General features: G+C 46.9%; 1 protein-coding gene and 1 long non-coding RNA gene across 5 annotated transcripts in view; one reads left to right on the forward strand and one right to left on the reverse strand.

Moving 5' to 3' along the window:
- The first annotated feature begins 1493 nt into the window (after nt 1-1493).
- On the forward strand, nt 1494-23259 carry RBM17 (RNA binding motif protein 17). 3 transcript variants are annotated; one of them, XM_081023141.1, is made up of 12 exons: nt 1494-1677; nt 4714-4854; nt 6158-6274; nt 8034-8200; nt 8864-8961; nt 11224-11280; nt 14066-14213; nt 17484-17635; nt 19219-19292; nt 19546-19644; nt 21314-21386; nt 22941-23259. In XM_081023141.1, the coding sequence occupies exons 2-12, from the start codon at nt 4732-4734 to the stop codon at nt 23042-23044; spliced, it is 1212 nt and encodes a 403-aa protein (XP_080879267.1). In that variant the 5' UTR covers nt 1494-1677; nt 4714-4731; the 3' UTR covers nt 23045-23259. The 3 variants fall into 3 exon arrangements, with proteins under 3 accessions (XP_080879267.1, XP_080879268.1, XP_080879269.1); XM_081023142.1 differs by lacking the exon at nt 1494-1677 and having other exon boundaries at nt 4695-4854; XM_081023143.1 differs by lacking the exons at nt 1494-1677; nt 4714-4854 and adding an exon at nt 5792-5899 and having other exon boundaries at nt 6160-6274.
- Nucleotides 9608-23508, reverse strand: part of LOC308486478 — a 260503-nt gene continuing 246602 nt past the window's right edge. For both annotated transcript variants that reach the window (XR_013991066.1, XR_013991067.1), the window contains 2 exons: nt 10612-10728; nt 9608-9716 (listed from right to left, as the gene is read on the reverse strand). This is a non-coding gene — a long non-coding RNA (uncharacterized lncRNA). The remainder of the gene's footprint in view (nt 9717-10611; nt 10729-23508) is intronic.

Genomic DNA, 23508 nt, shown 5'->3' on the forward strand with positions numbered 1-23508 from the left:
GTGACGCGGCAGCTAAAAAAGCCAATGCAATTCTGGGCTGCATCAATAGGAGTATAGCATCTAGATCAAGGGAAGTAATAGTGCCACCGTATTCTGCTCTGGTCAGACCTCACCTGGAGTACTGTGTCCAGTTCTGGGCACCACAGTTCAAGAAGGACACTGACAAACTGGAACGTGTCCAGAGGAGGGCAACCAAAATGGTCAAAGGCCTGGAAACGATGCCTTATGAGGAACGGCTAAGGGAGCTGGGCATGTTTAGCCTGGAGAAGAGGAGGTTAAGGGGTGATATGATAGCCATGTTCAAATATATAAAAGGATGTCACATAGAGGAGGGAGAAAGGTTGTTTTCTGCTGCTCCAGAGAAGCGGACACGGAGCAATGGATCCAAACCACAAGAAAGAAGATTCCACCTAAACATTAGGAAGAACTTCCTGACAGTAAGAGCTGTTCGACAGTGGAATTTGCTGCCAAGGAGTGTGGTGGAGTCTCCTTCTTTGGAGGTCTTTAAGCAGAGGCTTGACAACCATATGTTAGGAGTGCTCTGATGGTGTTTCCTGCTTGGCAGGGGGTTGGACTCGATGGCCCTTGTGGTCTCTTCCAGCTCTATGATTCTATGAGTTTGACCAAACTGCAGGAGGCAGTGGAAGACAGGAGTGCCTGGCGTGCGCTGGTCCATGGGGTCATGAAGAGTCGGACACGACTACATGACTAAACAACAACAACATTTGCCAGGAGGTGATGGGACCAGTGGCCATGAGCTTAGTCTTTTTGATGTTGAGCTTCAGACCATGTTTTGCGCTGTCCTCTTTCACCCTCATTAAAAGATTCTTTAATTCCTCCTCACTTTTTGCCATCAAGGTTGTGTCATCAGCATATCTGAGGTTGTTGATATTTCTTCTGGCAATCTTAATTCCGGTTTGGGATTCATCCAGTCCAGCCTTTTGCATGATGAATTCTGCATATAAGTTAAATAACCAGGGAGAAAATATACAGCCTTGTCTCGTGTGTGTGTGTGTGTGTGTGTGTGTGTGTACATACATACATACACACACACACAAAATCATGAACTTGGCATAAACTTTCGAAGGTCAGAGACAACACAGATGAGGGGGCAGGAAAGAGAGCATACATGCTCACGCGTGCAATCACACTGAAAAGACCGTCCACGTATAGCTAGATGAGCGCTATAAGAGGGGAAATGTAAACAGATCAAGAGGTCTAAGAAATACTCGCGAGGTTTGTGTTTTGAGTAATGCGCCACTAGGGGTCAGCAGAGAACTTCCCCCACCCTACGCAGTTTGCGCAGCGCCAGTATGGCTGCAAATGGCTTTGTCTCCTTTCCGCGCGCTGCCCGCTTGAGGGCCGTAGCGTTCCCATCTCGCCTGCGTACGCGGCTGGCGTAGACTTCCTCCCGCCCGTAGGGTCGCCGGAGTCCTTTGCCTGGCTCCTCCCACCCGGCCGCCCGGCGTTTGCGCAGCCGCCGTTTCACCCTCTTACCTCGCCGCTCTTAGCGGGCGCTTCGAGGGAGGAAGAGCCTGATTGGTTCGCGCTGGCCGTGACGCGGGAGCTTTCCTTGGCCGAAGAGGAGGCGCCTTCTTCGGCGTCGGGTCCTACGCGAGGCCCCGGCTTTGAGGCCTGCACGGAAGGACTGGGAGGCCTTCGCCGCGCGGGGAAGAGGTAAAACGCCAGACTTGAGTGGCTTCGGAGTACGAAAAGGAATCCAGCCTGAGAGACGGCTGTCGCTCGGTTTTTTTGAAGGGTGTGCGAGACAGCGGTTAACCGGAGAACCGGGTTTGCTTGCCTGCTCCGCCTCGTGACAAATAATCGCAGCCTCATTTCGAAAGGAAAAGGGAGAAAAAAGGTTAATTTTAAACATCGGGTCCCTCTGATGGGCTTTTTTTTTGCGGGCAGTAGCGTGTGTTCCTGAGCATGTGCAGAGCGCCTCTCAGTCAGCAATTAGAAACATCGGAAGCCGCCGTATACTCAGTCATAACTTTGGGTCCATCTAGCGTCGTATTGCCAGTGCGGACTGGCAGCAGCTCTCTGGGGTTTCAGGCAGGGAGTCTCTTATTTTTATTTATGCTTTTCAGGTTTATACATTTTCACTAATTTTACATTCATTTTAACATTTTAAAACTTGACTTCCTGCCCCCTCTTTCTACGGCTCCTTAAATTTATTTTGAATATCTTCTGCATATCCTAATTAACTTAATTTGCTCATTTATTCATCTACTTTAAATATATACTCTTATAAAACTGCGGGTTACAACAGTGCTGCCAACGTTCTTCACTGTTTACAATTTATCTGTAAATATTCAATAAGCCGTTTCCATTCTTTTATAAAAAGTATGTTATCTTGGTTTCTTATTCTTCTGGTAAGTTTTGCCATTTCTGAATATTCCATAAGTTTTTGTATCCATTCTTCCTTTGCTGGGACTTCTACTTCTTTCCATTTGTGGGCGAGTAACATTCTTGCCAACCTAGCAGTTTGAAAGCACGTCAAAGTGCAAGTAGATAAATAGGTACCACTCTGGCGGGAAGGAAAATGGCGTTTCCGTGTGCTGCTCTGGTTCGCCAGAAGCGGCTTAGTCCTGCTGGCCGCATGACCCGGAAGCTGTACGCCAGCTCCCTTGGCCAATAAAGCGAGATGAGCGCCGCAACCCCAGAGTCAGCCATGACTGGACCTAATGGTCAGGGGTCCTTTACCTTTACCTAACATTCTTGCTGCTGTAGTTGCAAAGGCAGGGGATCTTTTAACAGCCCTGATGGGGATGCCGGGAATTGAACTTGGGGCTTTCTGCATGCAAAACTGATGCTATACTAATGAGCTAGCAACAGTAGGAACATTAATAAATAAGAACATAGGAAGCTTCCTGATACTCAGAACTTTGGATCCATTTAGCTCCATATTGCTTGCACTGCCTGGCAGCAGCTCTCCAGAGTTTCAGGCAGGGGATCTTCCCCAGCCTTGCTTGGAGATGCCGGCCCTTGAACTTGGGACCTTCTGCATGCAAAATTGGTGCTCTATACCACTGGCCCTTCCTAAAAACGTAAAGGTAAAGGGACCCCTGACCATTAGGTCCAGTTGTGGCAGACTCTGGGGTTGCGGCGCTCATCTCGCTTTACTGGCCGAAGGAGCTGGCGTACAGCTTCCGGGTCATGTGGCCAGCATGACTAAGCCGCTTCTGGCGATCCAGAGCATCGCATGGAAACACTAGTTACCTTCCCGCTGGAGTGGTACCTATTTATCTACTTGTACTGCATGCTTTCCAACTCCTAGGTTGGCAGGAGCAGGGACCGAGCAACGGGAACTCACCCCGTCGCGGGGATTCAAACCGCCAACCTTCTAATCGGCAAGTCCTAGGCTCTGTGGTTTAACCCACAGCGCCACCCGCGTCCCTCCTAAGAACATAGGAAGTTGCTTTTTACAGAATTGAACTATCAGTTTATCTACACCAGGGGTTGGCAAGGTTTACTGTCCATGGGCCGGATCACTCCCATGGAGATCGTCTGTGGGCTGGACTGTTGCAGCGTGATGCTGGAAATCATGTCTGCGCATATCCACGGCGCCGGAAATCGTTTCTGCGCATGCCCAGACGCCGGAAATTGCGCCTGCGCAGAAGCTATTTTTGGTGTCTGGACATTTGCAGTCACGATTTCCAGTATCTACATGTGCACCAGGGCTGGGGCATCTGTGGTTTGGACTCCCAGCTGCCATGAGTTCCAGCCATTATAGGCAGTGGCCAGGAATCATGGGAGTTGTAGTCCAGTATCCTGAGGACTGTAGGTTCCCCTCTCCTGGTCTGCCCCGCAGAGGACTTTAAGGTCCATGAATAATCACAGTTTAGAGGTCCCAGGCCCTAAGGAAGTCAGATTATCCTCCACCAGGGCAGGGCCTTCTCAGTGACAGCTCCGACCTGGTGGAATGCTGTGTCCCATGAGACCAGGGCCCTGCAGGATTTAACTTCCTTCTGCAGGGCCTGTAAGAAGGAGCTATTCCGCCTGGCTTTTAATTTGAACTTAGCCTGATCTTTTATTCCCCTTCCTTCCCTTCCCCTCCCCTTTTTATGAAGATTACTCGCTCTGGGATCCCACAGCTAATTCTCCCCTGGTCTCCTCGCTGGCCCAAACAGGACTAATTTAGCCAGCTAGCCCTGGTGATCATCTAATGTTTATTGGATGGATTTCCCCCCTAAATTGATTTTTGAATTCTGAATTTATTGTTCTTCACGTTTCATACTGTATTTTATGCTGTTTTTTGTTGCATCAATTAGGTGTTTTAAATTGGTTGTTAGCCGCCCTGAGCCCAGTTTTCTGAGCTGGGAAGGGCGGGGTATACTGTAAAAAAAATAAAATAAAAAATTATTATTATCTCTGGGCAACTCTTATTGGTAGCAGCACGCCTGGATTTCATTCTCGGCCCTTCCTAGAGATTTCAGGGATTGAACCTGGAGCCTTCTCGGTGCAAAACTGACGCTGCACCACTGAGCTATGACCATTCCCAAATAGGAATGGATGAAAGTTAAGGAAAGGCCATTCCAGCTGAACATCAGGAAGAACTTTTCTGACATTAAGAACTGTTTGACAGTGGAACAGTTGGAGGTTGTGTACTCAGGCTATTGTGCACCAGGGCAAGACCTCAAGGGCACCACTGGCAACTCTTGAGTAAAATGATAATATGATTTGTTCCTTCTCATCCTCTCTGATTCCTAGCTCTGAGCTCGAAAGAAAATGTCGCTTTATGATGATTTGGGAGTGGAGACCAGTGATACGAAAACAGAAGGCTGGTCCAAAAACTTCAAACTTCTGCAGTCTCAGTTGCAAGTGAAGAAGGCAGCTCTCACCCAGGCAAAGGTAGAGTGAAGACTCTTAGAAATACACTGTCCTAACCTTGACGAAAATTAAAAGCTGCTTCAAAGTGCTTTTGAAGTGCATAGCTTATGGAATAATGTAAAAATTAGCTAGCCACTGAATTGGAGCCCAGAAATGATAATTGAAAACAGGAATTCCTGAGGAGGATTGGAAGAAATTTAAGAATTATCTACAAAAATATTGCAACTTGAGTGAATGCTAAACAGGATGCTAGATCAAAATAACTGAGCACCACTAATTTAGATGATTTTAAGAAAATAAGTAAGATTGGGAAAATATAACTCTTTTTGAGAACTAGAAGATTATGAAACATAGAAGGGATATAAGAATGCAAATAAGATAATAAATTGCTGACAAAATGTTATAACGATGAAAGTGGGAGCGGGAGATGTGAGGAAGTCCAAAGAAAATGTGAAATTATGTTAAGATATATGTTACATTGTTTATTATGTTTACTTCTATTGTAAAACCCAATAAATTTCTTTAAAAAAAAAAAAAAAGATAATTGAAAACAGGAATTCAAGCTCTTGGGTTTTTAGATCCTGACCCTAGAGTGTTCTGCCTTAAATAAACTGGGAAGGTTCCATTTCGCTTCTCAGCATCTTCATCTGAAATTGATAGCTTGCATCATCGTTCAGTCTCCGGGGGCTGTTGAATGAATCATGTGCATTATGATCCTAATACCTTGAGGCAGACCAAATTACTGTAATTTGCAATGTTACATCACCTTCATCTTGTTTCCTGTATTTGAAAATCAGGCTTGAATAGGACAAGGGCATCTCCCAGAATTCGGATTCTGCTAAAACCTGAGCACATGTTCTGAGCATTTTCCCATCCATCTATTATCCACTTTGGTTTTTGAGAGCGGTATTCTTTTTTTGCTTTGCAATTTTTGGGGTGTGACAAGCCTTCCCCCGCCCCGCAAACAAATTGCTTAATGATCTAGGGTGGAAAGGAACACGGGACATTTTGCAGAACATTTCTGGTGCTGAGTGAAGTGTCTGCTTGTGATGTTCTTACTTAGCCAGTGTGGCGTAGTGGTTAAGAGCGGTAGTCACGTAATCTGGGGAACCGGGTTTGCGTCTCCGCTCCTCCACATGCAGCTGCTGGGTGACCTTGGGCCAGTCACACTTCTCTGAAGTCTCTCAGCCCCACTCACCTCACAGAGTGTTTGTTGTGGGGGAGGAAGGGAAAGGAGATTGTTAGCCGCTTTCAGACTCCTGAAGGGGAGTGAAAGGCGGGATATCAAATCCAAACTCTTCTCTTCTTCTTCTTCTTACTTTAGAGTCAGCGAACAAAGCAAAGTACAGTTCTTGCTCCCGTGATTGACCTGAAGCGAGGCAGTGCATCTGATGAGCGACAAATTGTAGACACCCCTCCTCACGTGGCAGCTGGCCTGAAGGTAAGACTGGAGCTGCTCCGAGGCAAACTGGTCTTTTTTGGGCGGGGGCTCATATAGTGGAATCCTAAATGCAGAAAATTGCCAGCCAGGAAACTGTGAGACACTTTCATCATGATGGTTTCTAAAATTGATCCGTGCAATAAAGGTGTTAAGTGACAGGGATCTTTAAATGACCTTTTATGAGACTAGTGCTGTCACACTTTTGCAAACATGTTAATGTGATAATGCCTTAATGTTTTTAAATCTTAAGTCGCTCGAAGACCTTTTAGGTAACAAGTGACTAGTAAGTATAAATAATAAGTACAGTAATAATAATACTGATTATAATAATAACGTCGTGTTATCTGAATACATTCAGTGGTTTTCAACCTTGGGTCCCCAGATGGCCTACAACTCCCATGATCCCTAGCTCACAGGACCAGTGGTCAGGGATGATGGGAGTTGTAGGCCAAAAACATCTGGGGACCCAAGGTTGAGAAAGGCTGTAGATGATTGGTTTGTCCCAATTTGTGCAAAACACTCAACAACAGTAACTAAGGGAGGATCAACCAATAAAGTTGCATTAACAGAGTCGGAAAAATATGAATGTTAGCAGGAACGGTGGCTTGCAGACAGCTGCAACAGAGGGTGTTCCGGTCAGCAGTGTAAATTTTAAGCTAGGTCCCCAAATGCATACGAAGGGGGCCTTTGACAAATTGCCTAACGGGGTGTGCTACCTGATGAGGCTCCAAGGAAAGTGTTTCACAGCCTTCGTACCATCTCTGAGTAGCACTGTTTCTAAGTAGCTTCCATATTATTCTCCCAAAGGCATAATACTTGGGTACTCTTGCAGAGATCTCCTCTCCCACAGGGGAGAGCAAGTGGGGAGGGCACTGTTGTGCTCAGGTCCCGGTTGCAGGATTCCTATGGACATCTGGTTGCCCACTGTGAAAACAGGATGTTGGGCTAGAGGGCCTTTGGCTTGGTCTGGCAGTGGTCTTCTGAGAGCCAGTGTGGTGTAGTGGTTAGGACCAGTAGACTCGTAATCTGGGGAACCGGGTTCGCTGCTGGGTGACCTTGGGCCAGTCACACTTCTTTGAAGTCTCTCAGCCCCACTCACCTCACAGAGTGTTTGTTGTGGGGGAGGAAGGGAAAGGAGAATGTTAGCTGCTTTGAGACTCCTTCGGGTAGTGATAAAGCGGGATATCAAATCCAAACTCTTCTTCTTCTTCTTCTTCTTCTTCTTCTTCTTCTTCTTCTTCTTCTGTTCTTGACGGAGATAGGTTGAGGTTCATAAGGGAGTGGATGCTCTTGAAGACGTGTTTGCCTGGTCCTTTCACGGCTTACAAGCAAGAGCAGGCACCATGAAATGAAACCAGAAGCAAACTGACAAAGCAGCGCAGTTTGGGTGGGCAAAATAAATACAATACGGGCAATAGGACCCAAAGGGCGCTGGGTGCTTTTATCAGACAGGATTATCGCTTTGGAAAGGGTCAAGCAGACAGTTTTCGTGCAGACTCAGTGCATCCAGGTCCAACCCCAACTCCTCTGGGCACCATAAGTGGAATGCAGATCTTGGCCTCATCCCAACTGCAGATCAGCATAAGGGCAGCTGTTGACTTTGGTTTTGGGGGAGGTTGTTTTTCTGTATGTTGGGTTTCGAGAGGAAATATTTGGGAAATACTTTGAAAGTGAAATCGGCGGCACTCGAGGAGGCCTCTCGCCTGTTGCAATTTCGTTGGCTAGCTTTCATCAGCGCTTCTCCCCCTTCCAACCCTAGGACCCCGTCCCCAGTGGCTTTTCTGCAGGAGATGTCTTGATTCCTTTGGCTGATGAGTATGACCCCATGTTTCCCAACGATTACGAGAAAGTAGTAAAACGCCAGCGGGAAGAACGGCAAAGGCAACGTGAGCTGGAGAGGCAGAAAGAGATTGAAGAAAGGGAGAAGTAAGTCGTCTGGGCCGTAAACCATCCACCTACATGCTTGTCTTAGCCATTTTGATGGTGTCAAAGTCTTTACAAGCGGAATAATTTTGTAAGACATCAGGTCAGCTGATAATATTTTTCACCTTGTAAATCCTTAATTAAACCTGTGATACAGTTAATTCACTTGTATGGGCACGTTCGCTACAGGATATCATAGGCTCTCAGGTCCTATTCGTATGAGGATGTTGGATATCAGTGCACCCAAGTTTTCACCTTTCAGAATAATTTTCCTTGGCATTTGAGATCAATGTACAGTAAACCAGTATTGATTTATTTCTGTGTGAATGGTATCTGGACTTGCCAAAGAGCTGCTTCAAATTGTAAACACTTGGACAGAAAGAAGTAACCCATCATTAATTAGTTTAGTCCTTTAGGGGGGAAATCAGTTTGTGCCCAGAGTTTGGATAGAAAGGAATTACTCTAATAAAACTGGTAGAGATGGATTTCGTAGGAACTATGCCAACCCTTGCAGCAAAAGAAAAACAGATAGTACCTCTGAAATGCATCTGTAAACATCTGTATTTCGTAATTGTTGTAGGCAAAACACACCCTGCATTGCGAAGTGTGCTCTGTGGGTTCCCTGCACCTGAGGATTGTCATCTTAATTTCTGTTTTAATTTCAAGGAGGCGCAAAGACAGGCATGAGGCGAGTGGATTTTCAAGGCGGCCGGATCCAGATTCTGACGAAGATGAAGATTACGAAAGAGAGAGGAGGAAAAGAAGTAAGGAAATCCTAGTCGTGGAGCACGGCCTTGGTTGGACACTGGAATCTCAGTTAGATGTGATGGGTTCTTCCCCTTGCCTGGAGACCAGTGTCGGTGCCCATCAGGTTGTGGCATCTTCTGGGGTCCTCTTGGGGCTGCCAGCCTCCTTGTCATGTGTGGTCACCTTTGAAGCAGCCTACCCAGGGGCAGCAAGCCATTAGGGGGATGCCCCTAGATAAGTTCTCTGGTGGGCACGAAGAGCTCCCTGCAGCCCTTGAGAGCAGACTTTTTTTGTTGGCAGCACTGTAGCAAACTGCTGCTGCCACCTGGTTAAGTCTGCTCATGAGTGAGTGCAAGAGAGGGTACGCAGTGGTGCCAAGCAAGGAGCTGATTAGTGCTTAAGGACTTGCTGAGAACAGAAAGTTCAGGGTCTATCAAAAGCTGGAGCTACTTTTCTGCATCAATTGTGGCTGCTGATTTATCTCTATTTTGTATAGCAAGGGTGGCTTCTCTCCCACCCAGACCAGACAACCCCATTATGTCCTTAATGCTATCAGTGTTGCAGTCCTCCCCTCCACAACACAACACAACACAACACAACACACACAATGGGGTTTGGTGGTGGGGGAGAGGCAGGAATGGTCTTTTTCTCTCTCCCAGTAAAAATCCTTTGTAGCGTCCCAGTGCTTAAATGACAAGACGTTCCATAGATTTGGTGATGACTTTGAAGGTCATGGCTTGGGGAAGTCTTCCATGTAGCCTCGTTTCTGAATCTGTAAAAAGGAAATGGCAGTGAGACTGGTTGCGGGGTTTAAAGCAATCCCGGATTTCTGAGTGTGCCATTTAAATTATCGCCGACATTGAAGAGGCAGCAATGGAGAAGTGGCAAAGTAGGGGACCACCTAGACATTTCCAACTATTGAAGTTTTCTTCAAATTTACTCCATAACTCCAGGTATAGGGTGGTATATAAATTCAATAAATAATAATAATAATAATTTTAAGTTGCCAGCTTTAGTTGGGCTTCCTTCCTTTTGGGAACTGGAAATAAATAACTTTGTAATGGAGATCTTGCAGGACACAGTTCCCAATTGTAGAGGGCTTTATTGCTTGAAGAAATATGCTCTCTTGTGCTTCTCGGCATCGTGTCATCTCTCTGAGCTGCACTTTTAATTCCCTGGCTGACTTTGAGCCATGTTAATCTCACCAAACCTCTGGCTCTCTTCCTCCCATTATCCTCTCTTCTTTTGCTGTTGTGCAAGAACCCATTTCCACTGGGATCGGTGTTGGCAGATGCACAGGACAGGTGACTGGTCGCAGAATATAAGGAGGCCTTTATTGTGCCCCAATTAACAAAGCAAAATCACCCTGGCGGTTTCTTGCCGGGTGTCTTATTTCTGGCATTGAACAAGCTGTGCCAGACCTTGGGGTCTGAAGCCTCTAAAAGGCAGCTCTGTGTTTTTCTCACACACATTTTGAGGAAAGGGACATCTGGTGGAGCCATTTCAAAGACCCTGGGCTTACACCTTTTAGGAGCCAGGAGTGGCAGAAACCAGCGACAAAGTGATAGAACAGCTACACACCTCTCTGATACCCCAACCCCTTCATATCAGCGGCAGTGTGTCATCGAAGTTTTCATTCTTTTGGTTGATTGTAGCCTGGGGCTTACCAAGGCAACTCAGTGTTGGGATGTAGTCCAGGATATGCTGAGCTTTGGGGATGCTTTCTGGCTCCAGGTGCCTCCCTAGGCATTGATGCTTTTATCACTGAAGTTGAGTGCATTGAACTAATAATAATAATAATTTATGATAATTTATTATTTATACCCCGCCCTCCCCAGCCAAGACCGGGCTCAGGGCAGCTAACACCAGGTATAAAAACAATTGATTAAAAGACAACTTAAAAACAAGATTAAAGTACAACATTAAAATGCAGCCTCATTTCAGTAGAAACTCAAATCAAAAACTTTTTGGGGATGAAAACGTCAAATCTTCACCAAGGCCAACTATCCAGACTGGTCCTACGTGGGCCAGAAAAAAGCCAGGGAAGTCCCCAAATAAGAGTTCCATCACAGAAAGAGGGGGAGTGGATCAAGTTATGCATATGTGGTGTAATATCTCTTTATCCCATCAGCGCACACGCCTAGCCTGTTGAACATCCAGAAGGACAGTTATGTTGAGTCCATTGCAGCAAAACCAAGGAAGAGTCTCTGATTCTTGTGACACCTATTAAGTCTTGCAGATTCCTGCATTCTTTTTCATGCAATTGTTTCCTTTCACAGGTATGGGAGGAGCTGCCATCGCACCACCTACTTCTTTGGTTGAGAGGGACAAAGAACGTATGTTTATTTTTATTTTATTTTGAAGTTGCTAGTGCCATGGCTTTCAAAAATGTCTTGCCTTCAGCGGATGCTTTCCAGGGACACCCGGCTGCTGTGGATGTCTGCCACAAAACCCGGGGCACTGCAGATGATACGAGGGCTGGATGCACACTTGGTTTCTGCAGGGCCCTGGACCAGCCTCTTGGGCCTCTCCATCACCTTGTGCAAACTGAAATTTATTCTTCACAGGCTGCAAGCCTGTGTATGAGTTGTAGCCTTTTGGGCTGTTTGGAAGGGGTGTTCACGTCAATGAATTCTCCCTGCCAAAATGAAAATAATCCCCATGCGCAGAATGCTAGCACGTCAGGAAGAACGCTAGGCTAGAAAGACATCTTCTCCATGACATGTTAGGTTTTTGCATGTGTAGGAATCTCTTTTTTGGAGTTGGAGGGAGAGCATTCATTTTACGACAGCTTCCTTCCACCCCAACTCATAGTCCAAAACGGTACAGTTGAGACAGTTTACCATAGCTGCTGTCTGTAAGAACTAGGTTCTAGTGATTAGTCTGCTGTGGCAGCAGAAGAGTGAAAGGGTTGGAGAGACCTGTCAGGAATAAGCATGGACCAATGGTACTAAATAGTATGGGAAACAGCCTTACTAGAAAAATTAACCGATAAACTGAAACTGACACGGGGTCAAATAGAAGAAGACGCCTTCACCCTGGTATGGCTCCTCTTTATCACATACACATCCCAACAAGACATTGACAAAAATCCACCAACAACATACAAATCAATATGGCTAACCTGATCCAAAACACCCACCCACCCCACTCACACATGAAAACAAAGACCACCACAGCCAACCACAAATGAACAGCCACACCCTCGACCAACCCCAACCTCTCTCACCACCAAAGGAACACAAGTGAACAGCAGAGAACCTGCACAAGCAACGCTGACACAAAACCCCACATATATTAAGTATAATAGAAACATCGCCACCCGACCCCACCCCCACCCATCTTTCCCCCTATTCTTCCTAATGTCTCAACAAATGAAACCGATTTGTAAAAAAAAAGAGTGTTACATAGAAAAAAATATGAGAGAGAGACATTGCACATACCTTTGTAAATCAAGAAAATATTTAATAAAAATACACTTAAAAAAAATAAAGAAGAGTGAAAGGGTGAGCAAATGCTTTTTGAGGTGGCACCATGTCTGCCATTACTGATCTTCTCGATGACACACACACGCCGGATAGGCCTCTAAATGACTCCAAAGTAGCTTGGAAGTCAGCCTGAAGATTCCCGTGCTAAACCTGGCAAGTGTGCATGAATGTCATTGAAAATGGTTTCGTCTGAAAGTGTTACTCAGTGCGGCGCTTCTTCACTGCTGTGGCTTTTGTGAGCTGACAGGGCTTTTAAAAAAAACTACACCTAGGGTAGCCAGTTGCTACCTTAGCAGTTGAACCCCAGGTGTTTCCACTTTGCACATTGTGTTAGACTTCTGGGAATTTGGGTGGTTGCATTTTCCACAGTCATGTTCACGCATCTGTTGTGGTCTAGGTTGGAGGAGGGAACAACTGGATGATCTGTAAATAAGATGGGCCCCTCTTCTGTTTTCTTTCCATTTCTCGGAATGGGTGGGGCAGAGCTCTGCTTAAGCCATTCATCCCTGTTGTAATAGCAAGAGCGGTGGTACATTGTTGGGAAATAGACCATGGGTCTCGCACAAGGTAGACAAGAAAGTGAGCATGAACAAGCCAGTGAGGGGCTTGCTCTCCTAAGGAACGTGGGGTATACCAGCAGGCATTGGCATTAGGCCTGCTAGCTGGCAGAGCCCTGGGACTCTGAATTTACCCATGGCAGCTTCCTGGGATTCTTGGAAAGCAAGGGGAGCATCTTCCGTTTCTGACTCCTCCGGGTCCACTTATCTGGAAGTGAGCTGCAAAGGGGTGTGTGCAGGTGTGATGGTTGGGGAAATGAAGCAGCTCATTAAATGTAGCCGTCAAGCTGAGTTGTGCAGAAACAAGTCAATGTTCAAGGTTGCATTGTGGTTTTCTTTTTACCGGTAATCTTGAGAAATTCTGCACTCATCCATTAGGTGGCACATTATTTATGGTGGGTAGGACGCGGGTATCGCTGTAGGTTAAACCACAGAGCCTAGGACTTGCCAATATGAAGGTCGGCGGTTCGAATCCCCGCGACGGGGTGAGCTCCCGTTGGTCGGTCCCTGCTCCTGCCAACCTAGCAGTTCGAAAGCACGTCAAAGTGCAAGTAGATAAATAGGTACCGCTCTGGCGGGAAGGTAAACGGCGTTTCCGTGTGCTGCTCTGGTTCGCCAGAAGTGGCTTAGTCATGCTGGCCCCATGACCCGGAAGCTGTACACCGGCTCCCTCGGCCAATAAAGCGAGATGAGCGCCGCAACCCCGGAGTCGGTCGCGACTGGACCTAATGGTCAGGGGTCCCTTTACGTTAGGAAAAAAAATGGATGAATGGGGGATTGTCCCCACCCCCAGTTGTATATTTATTTTGAAGAATTTGTCTATTCTCTTGTGCTGATTCTCATGGCACTACAGCCCCTTTACATTGGACCTCTCGCTTGCCATTACTAGCTTCGAATGGCGTTTGTGCCGGATCAGGTGTTTAGCAGGCAAGATAATGGAGAGGTGGGAGCTGGAACTTACGAGGCTGTTCAGTTATCTGTGCAAGCGAGTCAGGAAACGCACGCCAGCCATAATGGAAATGCATGGTTTTTTGTGGTTTTTCGGCTTAATCTTGAACGTCCCACTTCGCTTCCAGCTGTATCGTCGTCATTCCCGTATGAAGAAGAGCCCAGGCCTCGCGGTTCATCATCATCCAAAGCAGCCATTCCTCCCCCGATGTACGATGAGCCCGAGAGGCCTCGATCCCCGACAGGACCCAGCAACTCCTTCCTTGCTAACATGGGGTGAGCGAATGCAACCATTTCAGGCACTTCCTACAAAATGCCAGGAGGGGGCAGTGGTGGCCAGTACTGGGGAGCAACCCTGCAACTTCTGCATGCGCTATGGCATGTAAATTGACAATCACCTTCTAATAACTCCAGTTTTGCTATTGAGGTCAAGCCCAATGTCCTAGAGGTGGAACTACAGTTCCCAGTAGCAGCTCCGGGTCTCCCCTTTTCTCTAGCGAAGCTCTCTCCTGATGGAGGGCGAGTGGCTGCTCAACGGCCACATAAAGCAGGGAGACAGTTTGGGGACTCTGCATGCAGGCCACATGCTGTCTGCTGCTGATTTCAATTAATTTGGCATCTTGCAGCACCACGAGCCCCGGTGGCTGCTTACCTGTGTCTTGCAAGCAGCAGGGGCTGGCGGTGGTGGTGGCGGAGGGATGATGAGCAGCGTGCAGAAGAGCTCTGGAGAGGGGCTGCTTAAAATGGCGGCTGCTCGAACGCTGCTGCTGCTGGCACCAACAAAGCCCAGCCCCCTTCCTCCTCTAGGCAGGGCGGGGAGAAGCCAGGAGGGAGGAGGTGCTGCTGCTGTGTGAGGGAGAGGGAAAGAACGTGCGCGCTGGCGATCCACACGGCGATTCCAGGACTGTCCACAGGCCGGATCCAGAAGGCAATTGGGCCTGATCTGGCCCACGGGCCTTAGTTTGCTGACCCATGGCCTAAGATAACTGAATTCAGCTCCTGACCTCAAAGAGGCGCAGGTTTCTTTAGAGACCTGACATTGACTTTAGCTGCCAGAGCTCCATGCGGGCTGGAGTTCCATAAAACTACACAGGAATAGCTCAGGTCAAGTTCAAGCTGCAACGAAATCTTGCACTGTGTCCCTCGCATGCATGTTGATTCTTCTCCTCTGCTACAAGACCTGGGGAACTGTCTTCATAGGCTGTATATGCACTTACTCCTTCCCCTCCCTGGTGCACAAGATCATGCATGCACTTGTTGCTTTACTGTTCGGGAGCGGGGATGTTGTCCTCTTTGTAGGGTCATAATTTATACTTTTGGATATAGCGGGCTCCGTCCTCCTGCCTGCGATATGCTTGAATCTTCCTGTAACGCACATTCTGCTATTCCTACAAAGTTATTGGCACTAGTTCAGCTTTGAGGAGATGTGTGACATCAGGCATGGAGTTCAGCTTCCTGACTTCCTGAAAATCTAATGCTGGTTTTAGAATGTTGCAGGGAAAAGGGGTAGAGTCCCGAGGTAGTAGAATAGACTGTTCCCTTTCAGATTGCAAGTGGTGGCTCACAGTTTGGTATGCTCCCCAGAGAGAAATATCTTTCCAGCTAACAAACTGACATAGCAGATAGGTTCTGTTTTACAGCTTTCTCTTTGATCTGCTGTTCAATAATAATAATAATAATAATAATAATAATAATTGCACAGAGCATTTTCTTCAAGGATTCATTCAAAAATGGATTACCTTTGCCTGCAGTCTGAAATGATAAAATTCATTCTGCTCTCTTATTCTGTTTCGTGTATAACTTCATTAAATAAATAAATAAATAAATAGAATCTCCTAGCCATTACAGATTCAAATATACAGTGGTACCCCGCAAGACGAACGCCTCGCAAGACGGAAAACCCGCTAGACGAAAGGGTTTTCCGTTTTGGAGGCACTTCGCAAAACGAATTTCCCTATGGGCTTGCTTCGCAAGACGACAGCCCATAGGGAAATCTCCGGGACAGCGGGGAAGCGCAGTGCGTCTTCCCCACTGTCCTCGGACCTCCTCCCCTGCCCGGCATCCGAACGAAACTCCGATGCCGGGCGGGGGGGGGACGCCTCCTCCCCCCGCCCGGCATCGGAACGAAGCTCCGATGCCGGGCGGGGGGGGGGAAACGCCTCCTCCCGCCGCCCGGCATCGGAACGAAGCTCCGATGCCGGGCGGGGGGGGGAACGCCTCCTCCCGCCGCCCGGCATCGGAACGAAGCTCCGATGCCGGGCGGGGGGGCGGGGACACCTTCTCCCGCCGCCCAGCTTCGGATGGCTTTCCTGAAGACTTGGGGTGGGAGGAGGGTTTTCCTTCCCACCGCCAACATTCAGAATGCTGTTCTGAATGTTGGCGGTGGGGAGGAAAAACCCTCCTCCCACGCAAGCCCCGGGAACAGAGGGAAAGCGCTGCGCGCCTTCCCCTCTGTTCCCGTACCTGTCCTGAAGGCTTGCGGTGGGGAGAAAAGCCCTTCTCCGCACCGCCAGCCTGGCAAGCGGTTTCCCTAGGAACGCATTAATTGATTTTCAATGCATTCCTATGGGAAACCGTGCTTCGCAAGACGAAAAACTCGCAAGAAGAAAAAACTTGCGGAACCAATTAATTTCGTCTTGCGAGGCACCACTGTACTTGAAATCACCTGGGTGATGCTTCAGGAAAAACAAGGAATGGCCAATTAAGATTGTCAGTGTTCTATATACTTCCTTTCCCTTTCTTGTGATTATAATAAACCATGCAAAATGTTTAAACAATAGAGAATAAATTATGAAAAAAAAGAACAACATTATGAAAACTTGTTTAATGAACAGTTAGCTTGGAAATACGTTTCCCTTTGGACAGTCTATCACTGATGATGATACAGTTTTGCTTGCTACCCTAGTTTAGTGAACAACTGTAGTTTGCTTGCGATATTTCAGAAAAGTAGCTGAATCTTGCTTATTCTCTGGGTGTGTTCATTTTGCTAAACACTTCTAGATAAATCTCAGGGGCTGCTGTGCCAGTTAACATTTTAGCATTTAATGCCGCAAATGATCATCTGATCCAGCCCCTGCCAAACACATCCATTCTATCGCCTGGTTTGCACATAACGCTAAGTTGAAATGTGGCTTAGCAGGAATGAGCAAACATATGGTCTCCCAGAGAGGAGATCGTTGCTGCTTTGCTGCTCCTTGGTAACTTCGTTAGCTCCTTGCACCGAGCCAAGTTACAGTTTGGCTTAGCGTTTGAACCCAGGCTCATGGCTTAGCTCCCGCCTGAAAAACCACAAACTGTAACCAAGGTTTGCTCTACGGTTTGTAGCTGGTGGTGTGTCTGGCAGAGCTAAACCACAAGCCCAGGTTCAGAAGACTTGCTAAGCCAAAACATTGTTCAGCTCCTCATAGCGACAAAGCGGCCACAGCGCCCTCATTTGGAGCTGTACGTTTGCTCCTCCGTGCCAAGCCAAGGTTTAGTGCTGCAAACGAGAGCTGTCTGATTTCCCAAGTGGTTGCCCATTCAACCCTGTTTCTGTTTCATCTCCAGAGGCACAGTGGCGCACAAGATCATGCAGAAATACGGCTTCCGAGAGGGCCAGGGTCTCGGGAAGCACGAGCAGGGCTTGAGCACGGCGCTGTCAGTGGAGAAAACCAGCAAGAGAGGTGGCAAAATCATTGTCGGCGATGCTGCTGATAAAGGTAATTTGGGGAGACTTCTCTGGAGTAGGGAATAACAATGTTGACAGGTGGGCAGCGGTGCTGAGGCAGAAAGGTGGGGTGACCTCATACTGCACGGACCAAGTGCTGATCATCAGGGGAAACTTAATAATTAACTGCCCTCTTGGTTTCCGTTCCTTTAATCAGCCTTGCATTCCCCTTTGTGTCCACCTGTAACAGGCTTAACTGAGGCTTATCTGCTTAAGCCTTTTCTTAAAGATCAGGTTAGTTCCTTGCTCTTGGGTGATTATTTGCCCCCTCGGGACTTCAGAAGTGCTGCAGAGCCTTTGGTCTGACAAATGGAAAAGTTGTGTTGCCATCAATCTGCAGTGGTATGCTCTGCCTTGTCCTTTTCCCTCTGGGCCAGGAAGTCTCCAGTAGGAGTTACTGCTTCATACAGGCCCCATGAGCCCTATAGTGGGGATGCTTTTGGGTTGTAGTACTTCGAGACATCTGAAGGCAGCCCTGTTTAGGGAAGTTTTTAATATTTGATGCTGTATTGTTTTAACACTCGATTGGGAGCTGCCCAGAGCGGCTGGGGAAACTCAGCCGGATGGGCGGGGTATAAATAATAAATTATTACTATTATTATTATTTGAGAGTGTGACATTCTTGGTGCTTTTTTTCTAGGAAAAAGGTGCTGGTTCACCAACAAACAGGGGGGTAGGGCCAGCGCATGCAGGAACAGCGTGGCCAGATATCAGGGCTGGGCAGTGAGGACAGGATAGCTGCTTGATACTCTCTTGCCTGCCCACCTGCCTATTGGTGAAGAGGTCTCCCCTGCCTGGGCAAACACTAACCAGGCTTGGGGAAGGAGGCACGATGCTCTGACGAGGTCTAAGAGCCCTCCCACCTCATCCCCCCCCCCAAAAAAAGGTGGTGGTCCTGAACACCATTGCGTACTGCCTGAAAAAAAGCACTGGGTGTTGTGCTTTTGTATACAGTGGTACCTTGGTTCTCAAACTTAATCCGTTCCGGGAGTCCGTTCCACTCCCGAAATCATTCAAAAACCAAGGCACAGCTTTTGATTGGCTGCAGGAGCTTCCTGTACTCAAGCTGAAGCCGCGTCGGATATTCGGCTTCCGAAAAACGTTTACAAACCGGAACACCTACTTCCGGGTTTGGGGCGTTCGGGAGCCGATTTGCTCGGCAAATAAGCCATTCGAGAACCAAGGTATGACTGTATTCTGTTGGAAGCTGCCCAGAGTGGCTGGGGCAACCTAGTCAGGTGGGCGAGGTCCAAAAAAATAAATTGTTGTCCACGGTGGGTGGGAGTAATTAAACCTAGCGACCATTCCCAAAGGTGGTTTTACTCGGATTGAAATTGATGGCGCTAGCTTAGACATGCTCACTAATTTCACTGGGTCTGCTCTGAGTATAACAGCCTGAATAGCTCTGTTGGTTCTGTTCTTTATGATCTGAACACCCGCCCCAGATTCCTAGAATCAAAAGAACACCCTCAGGCATCCCTGGGTCAGGATTTACCTAGCATGTGATTGCTCACAAAGTAGCGATCCAGTATTTAATGTTGTCCTGTTCCTGCTTTCTTCCTTTCTGCATTGCAGATGCCTCCAAGAAATCGGATTCGAATCCCTTAACAGAGATACTAAAGTGCCCTACCAAAGTGGTTCTGCTACGGGTGAGTCGTCCCCTACCCCCAGTCTTGTGGATTAAGCCTCTGACTGGTATTACAATACAGTGGAACCTCTACTCACGACCACAATCCGTTCCAGAGGCCTGTTATCTCCCACAGACGCTGTTAGACAGTTGAATGCGCATGCGTACTCTGACAGTTTTCCCCGCTCGCACCCCACTTCCGCTCAGCCCTGAGCACAGCAACCCACGCTATGCCACTGGCCCCCTCTTCAATTGGATTTTTTTCTTTTTTGCAGAATATGGTCGGAGCTGGGGAGGTTGATGAAGACCTGGAAGGCGAAACCAAGGAGGAATGTGAAAAATACGGCAAAGTGGGGAAGTGTGTCATCTTTGAGGTATTAGCTGGCATCATTTCCCATAGTTTCCTCGCCCGCCCCCCCCTGCCCCAGCAACAAATATAAGCAGTGTGCAGAAACAAAAGCAAGAGATACCTGACAGGGCTTACAACACATTAAAAACACAAAATGTTGGTAAGAAGGAAATCTGTGGAGAGCCAAAGTTACCCCACCATGAGCTGAAAATCTGCAGAGTAATTATATAGTTTACTTATATAAATGTCACAATTCTATAATTTCATTGTACATTGATCAAAACCCATATATTATATAGTTAAGAAAATACTGGCAAATTATATCACAGTTACCAAGAGGTTGTTGTTGTTGTTGTTTTACTAGAATGCAAAATAAAAGGCATGCCAGTTTCTGTTGGAAAAACTGTTATTTGTTTGCATTCTTGAACCCAAGAGTAATTAATAACAGGTAATTTTTGTGTATGACCATAAAATCTGGAGACTGATTTTCTCCCCCACGTGGTATGGGATGAAGCTATAGACCAATCTAATTAAGATTCGCATGGCTTTTCCTTGTAGAATTTCAATGCACAACTTTTCTGAGTTCAGCGTATTTAATCAAGGAATGCGACATCCTTCTTTCTGAACAGTTAAAATTGTGCTTCACTTGTATACACCTGCCTGCAATCTTCAACTGAAAACCTTGCCATGACACAGCACACCATTTGACCCAGGAGTTTTGAGCGCAGATCCAAGCCACCTGAAGCCCTTCAGACCAGGGCAGCACGGACTGCTCTTTTCAGCATCTGACGTGCGTCATCCTGGCAGCCGCCAAACAATCTGATATTGGTTCATACAGTTGCTCCAGTTTTACATATCTAATCCGAAGTGTGTCAAAAGTCATCTGGCAGGCAACCTGAGTCGGTTGGAATTTTGAGCTGAAAGGAATCCTTGGGGATCACTTGCTCCATGTCCCAGAATGCAGACAGAGTTTGTTGTGTCTAAATTGAGAGAGCCAGCGTGGTGTAGTGGTTAAGAGCGGTGGACTCGTAATCTGGGGAACCGGGTTCGCTTCCCCGCTCCTCCACATGCAGCTGCTGGGTGACCTTGGGCCAGTCTCACTTCTCTGAAGTCTCTCAGCTCCACTCACCTCACAGAGTGTTTGTTGTAGGGGAGGAAGGGGAAGGAGATTGTTAGCCGCTTTGAGACTCCTTCGGGTAGTGATAAAGCATAATATCAAATCCAAACTCCTCCTCTTCTTCTAAATTAACGCCTGGCAATCTTTCATCCAGTCCCTCCATTAAAAAAATAAAAATACAACAAAAACTCCCACCAAAATCTATCTATTTATTAAATTTATATCCTGTCCTGAATCTAAAGAGTTTGAGTCAGTCTGTGTTGTGTGTCTCCCCTCCTCCCCCCAAATCCTTACAACAACCCTGTGAGGTTGGTTAGGGAGAGAGATTGTGGCTACTAAATAATTCCTAATCATGATTTTTCCCCCTCCGAACATTCGTTGGATTTAAGTAGTTACCTTTCAACTGCATTTATGTCAGCCCTTTGTCTTTTATCTAGCTGAAGCATGAGATGTGGATTTATATATGATTCTTCAAAAGTAGTAATCCTTAGGAGAAATCGGAGGTTACAGTATTGCTAGGGCTATTTTACTTTCTTTCACCTCTCTTTGCAATTGTGTGTTTGTTTGTTTTACACAGATTCCAGGGGCACCTGATGATGAAGCTGTGAGAATATTCCTAGAGTTCGAAAGAGTGGAATCTGCAATTAAAGGTAACAGTCTAATAATGACCAGTCCAGTACTTAGCTCCTTATTTAATATTTACATCAATATCCCACTATTGCTTCAAGGGGCTCAAGGTGGCATATGTGATTCCCTTTTCCATTCCCCATTTTATCCTCACAACAACCTTGTAAGGTAGGCTAGGCAGGGAAACTGCAACTGCTCCAAGGTCACATGGTGAGCCGAGGGGGGTTTGAATCGTGGTCTCCCAGATCATAGTCCAACTTCTGGCCCTGAAGTCCGCGGAACAATATTCAGTTCCATTTCTGGTTGTGGCAATATAGACTTAGTCTCTTGAGCCTGGACTGATGCCCGGGGGGTAGACATTATTCTTTGTTGCTCCTTTACATGAGGCAAAGTCACGTCTCAGTATCCGTCAGCCTCAGTCAGCTTTGAAGCACACACAGGATTAAACGCCCAATATTAGTCCAATATATCTGAAGGAGCGTCTCCACCCCCATCGTTCAGCCCGGACACTGAGGTCCAGCACCAAGGGCCTTCTGGCAGTTCCCTCACTGCGAGAAGCCAAGTTACAGGGAAGCAGGCAGAGGGCCTTCTCGGTAGTGGCGCCCGCCCTGTGGAATGCCCTCCCATCAGATGTCAAAGAGAACAACAACTACCAGACTTTTAGAAGACATCTGAAGGCAGCCCTGCTTGGGGAAGCTTTTAATGTTTGGTGTATTACAGTATTTTAATATTTTTTGGGAAACCACCTAGAGTGACTGGGGAAGCCCAGCCAGATGGGCGGGGTATAAATAATAAATTATTGTTATTGTTGTTGTTGTTGTTGTTGTTATCCCTCACTTACAAATGTTAAAAGCATCACAGGACCATAGTTTAGAGGTCCCAGGCCCTAAGGAAGTCAGACTATCCTCCACCAGGGCCAGGGCCTTTTCAGTGATGGCTCCGACCTGGTGGAATGCTCTGTCCCATAAGACTAGGGCCCTTCAGGATTTAACCTCCTTCCGTCGGGCCTGTAAGACAGAGCTATTCCGCCTGGCCTTTAATTTGAATTTAGCTTGATCTTTTATTTCCCTTCTCTTCCCCCCCCTCCCCTTTTATGAAGATCACCCGCTCTGAGACCCCACAGCTAATTCTCCCCTGGCCTCCTCGCTGGCCCAAGTAGGACTAATTCAGCCAGCTAGCCCTGGGGATTATCTAATGCTTATTAGATGGATTTCCCCTAAATTGATTTCTGAACATTGAATTTTATTGTTATTCATGTTTTTATACTGTATTTTATGCTGCTTTTACAATTAAGTGTTTTAAATTGGTTGTTAGCCCCCCTGAGCCCGGTTTTTGAACTGGAAGGGCAGGGTATAAATAAATTATTATTATTATTATTATTACTATTATTATTATTATTATTGCCCATCTTGAACTGAAATGAAATGGATGCCCTCGTTAGCGTAATCTAGTGAACTTGACTTGGTTCTTCTCCCACTTTTTTGCCCAATCTCTTATAAGAAAGAATGTTTCTCTGGCTGGCGAATTGCTCTCTCGGTGTTTGATGGGCATTAAAAATATTATTATTATTATTCCAGCCGTTGTTGACCTGAATGGAAGGTACTTTGGCGGACGAGTGGTGAAGGCATGTTTCTACAACCTGGACAAATTCCGAGTCTTGGACCTTGCGGAACAAGTCTGATTTTCCTGCCCCCCACCCGGAGGCCAAACATGGATGCATCATGCCAGGAATCTCATGTTCTTCAACTCCATCCTGGGATTGCAGCAAGAGACAGCGTCGTTTAGAACAAACTGGAACTAAGTCCTTGAATGGATGTTTCTCGTTCGTTGTGTTGGACTGTTTATATTTTATTGTGGTAGAAAATTCCATAAAGATAATTGCCCGTTTTTCTTTAAGATCCAGCTGTTCTTTGTTTGGAGTGCTCTGATGTTAGGAGTGCTCTGATGGTGTTTCCTGCTTGGCAGGGGGTTAGACTCGATGGCCCTTGTGGTCTCTTCCAACTCTATGATTCTATGATTCTCTGTTTGCCTCCTCAAGAATCCTCCTGTAATTTGCAGATGGGGCAGTGTTTTGTGCCCCTGTCTTTCTGCTGAGTGGTACTACATGAACGCGCCCTGCTGCCTGCAGGGGGGTCTGTCCTTCCC

Source organism: Podarcis pityusensis (assembly GCF_964106645.2).
Source record: "Podarcis pityusensis genome assembly, chromosome: 10".
NCBI classification, from domain to species: domain Eukaryota; kingdom Metazoa; phylum Chordata; class Lepidosauria; order Squamata; family Lacertidae; genus Podarcis; species Podarcis pityusensis.

Bases quoted from the DNA above. Each gene is read 5' to 3' on its own strand.
- RBM17 (XM_081023141.1), top strand. From the start codon at position 4,732: ATGTCGCTTTATGATGATTTGGGAGTGGAGACCAGTGATACGAAAACA. The intron at 19,293-19,545 runs GTGAGTCGTCCC...TCTTTTTTGCAG, and splicing joins CCAAAGTGGTTCTGCTACGG to AATATGGTCGGAGCTGGGGA. The intron at 19,645-21,313 runs GTATTAGCTGGC...TGTTTTACACAG, and splicing joins GGAAGTGTGTCATCTTTGAG to ATTCCAGGGGCACCTGATGA.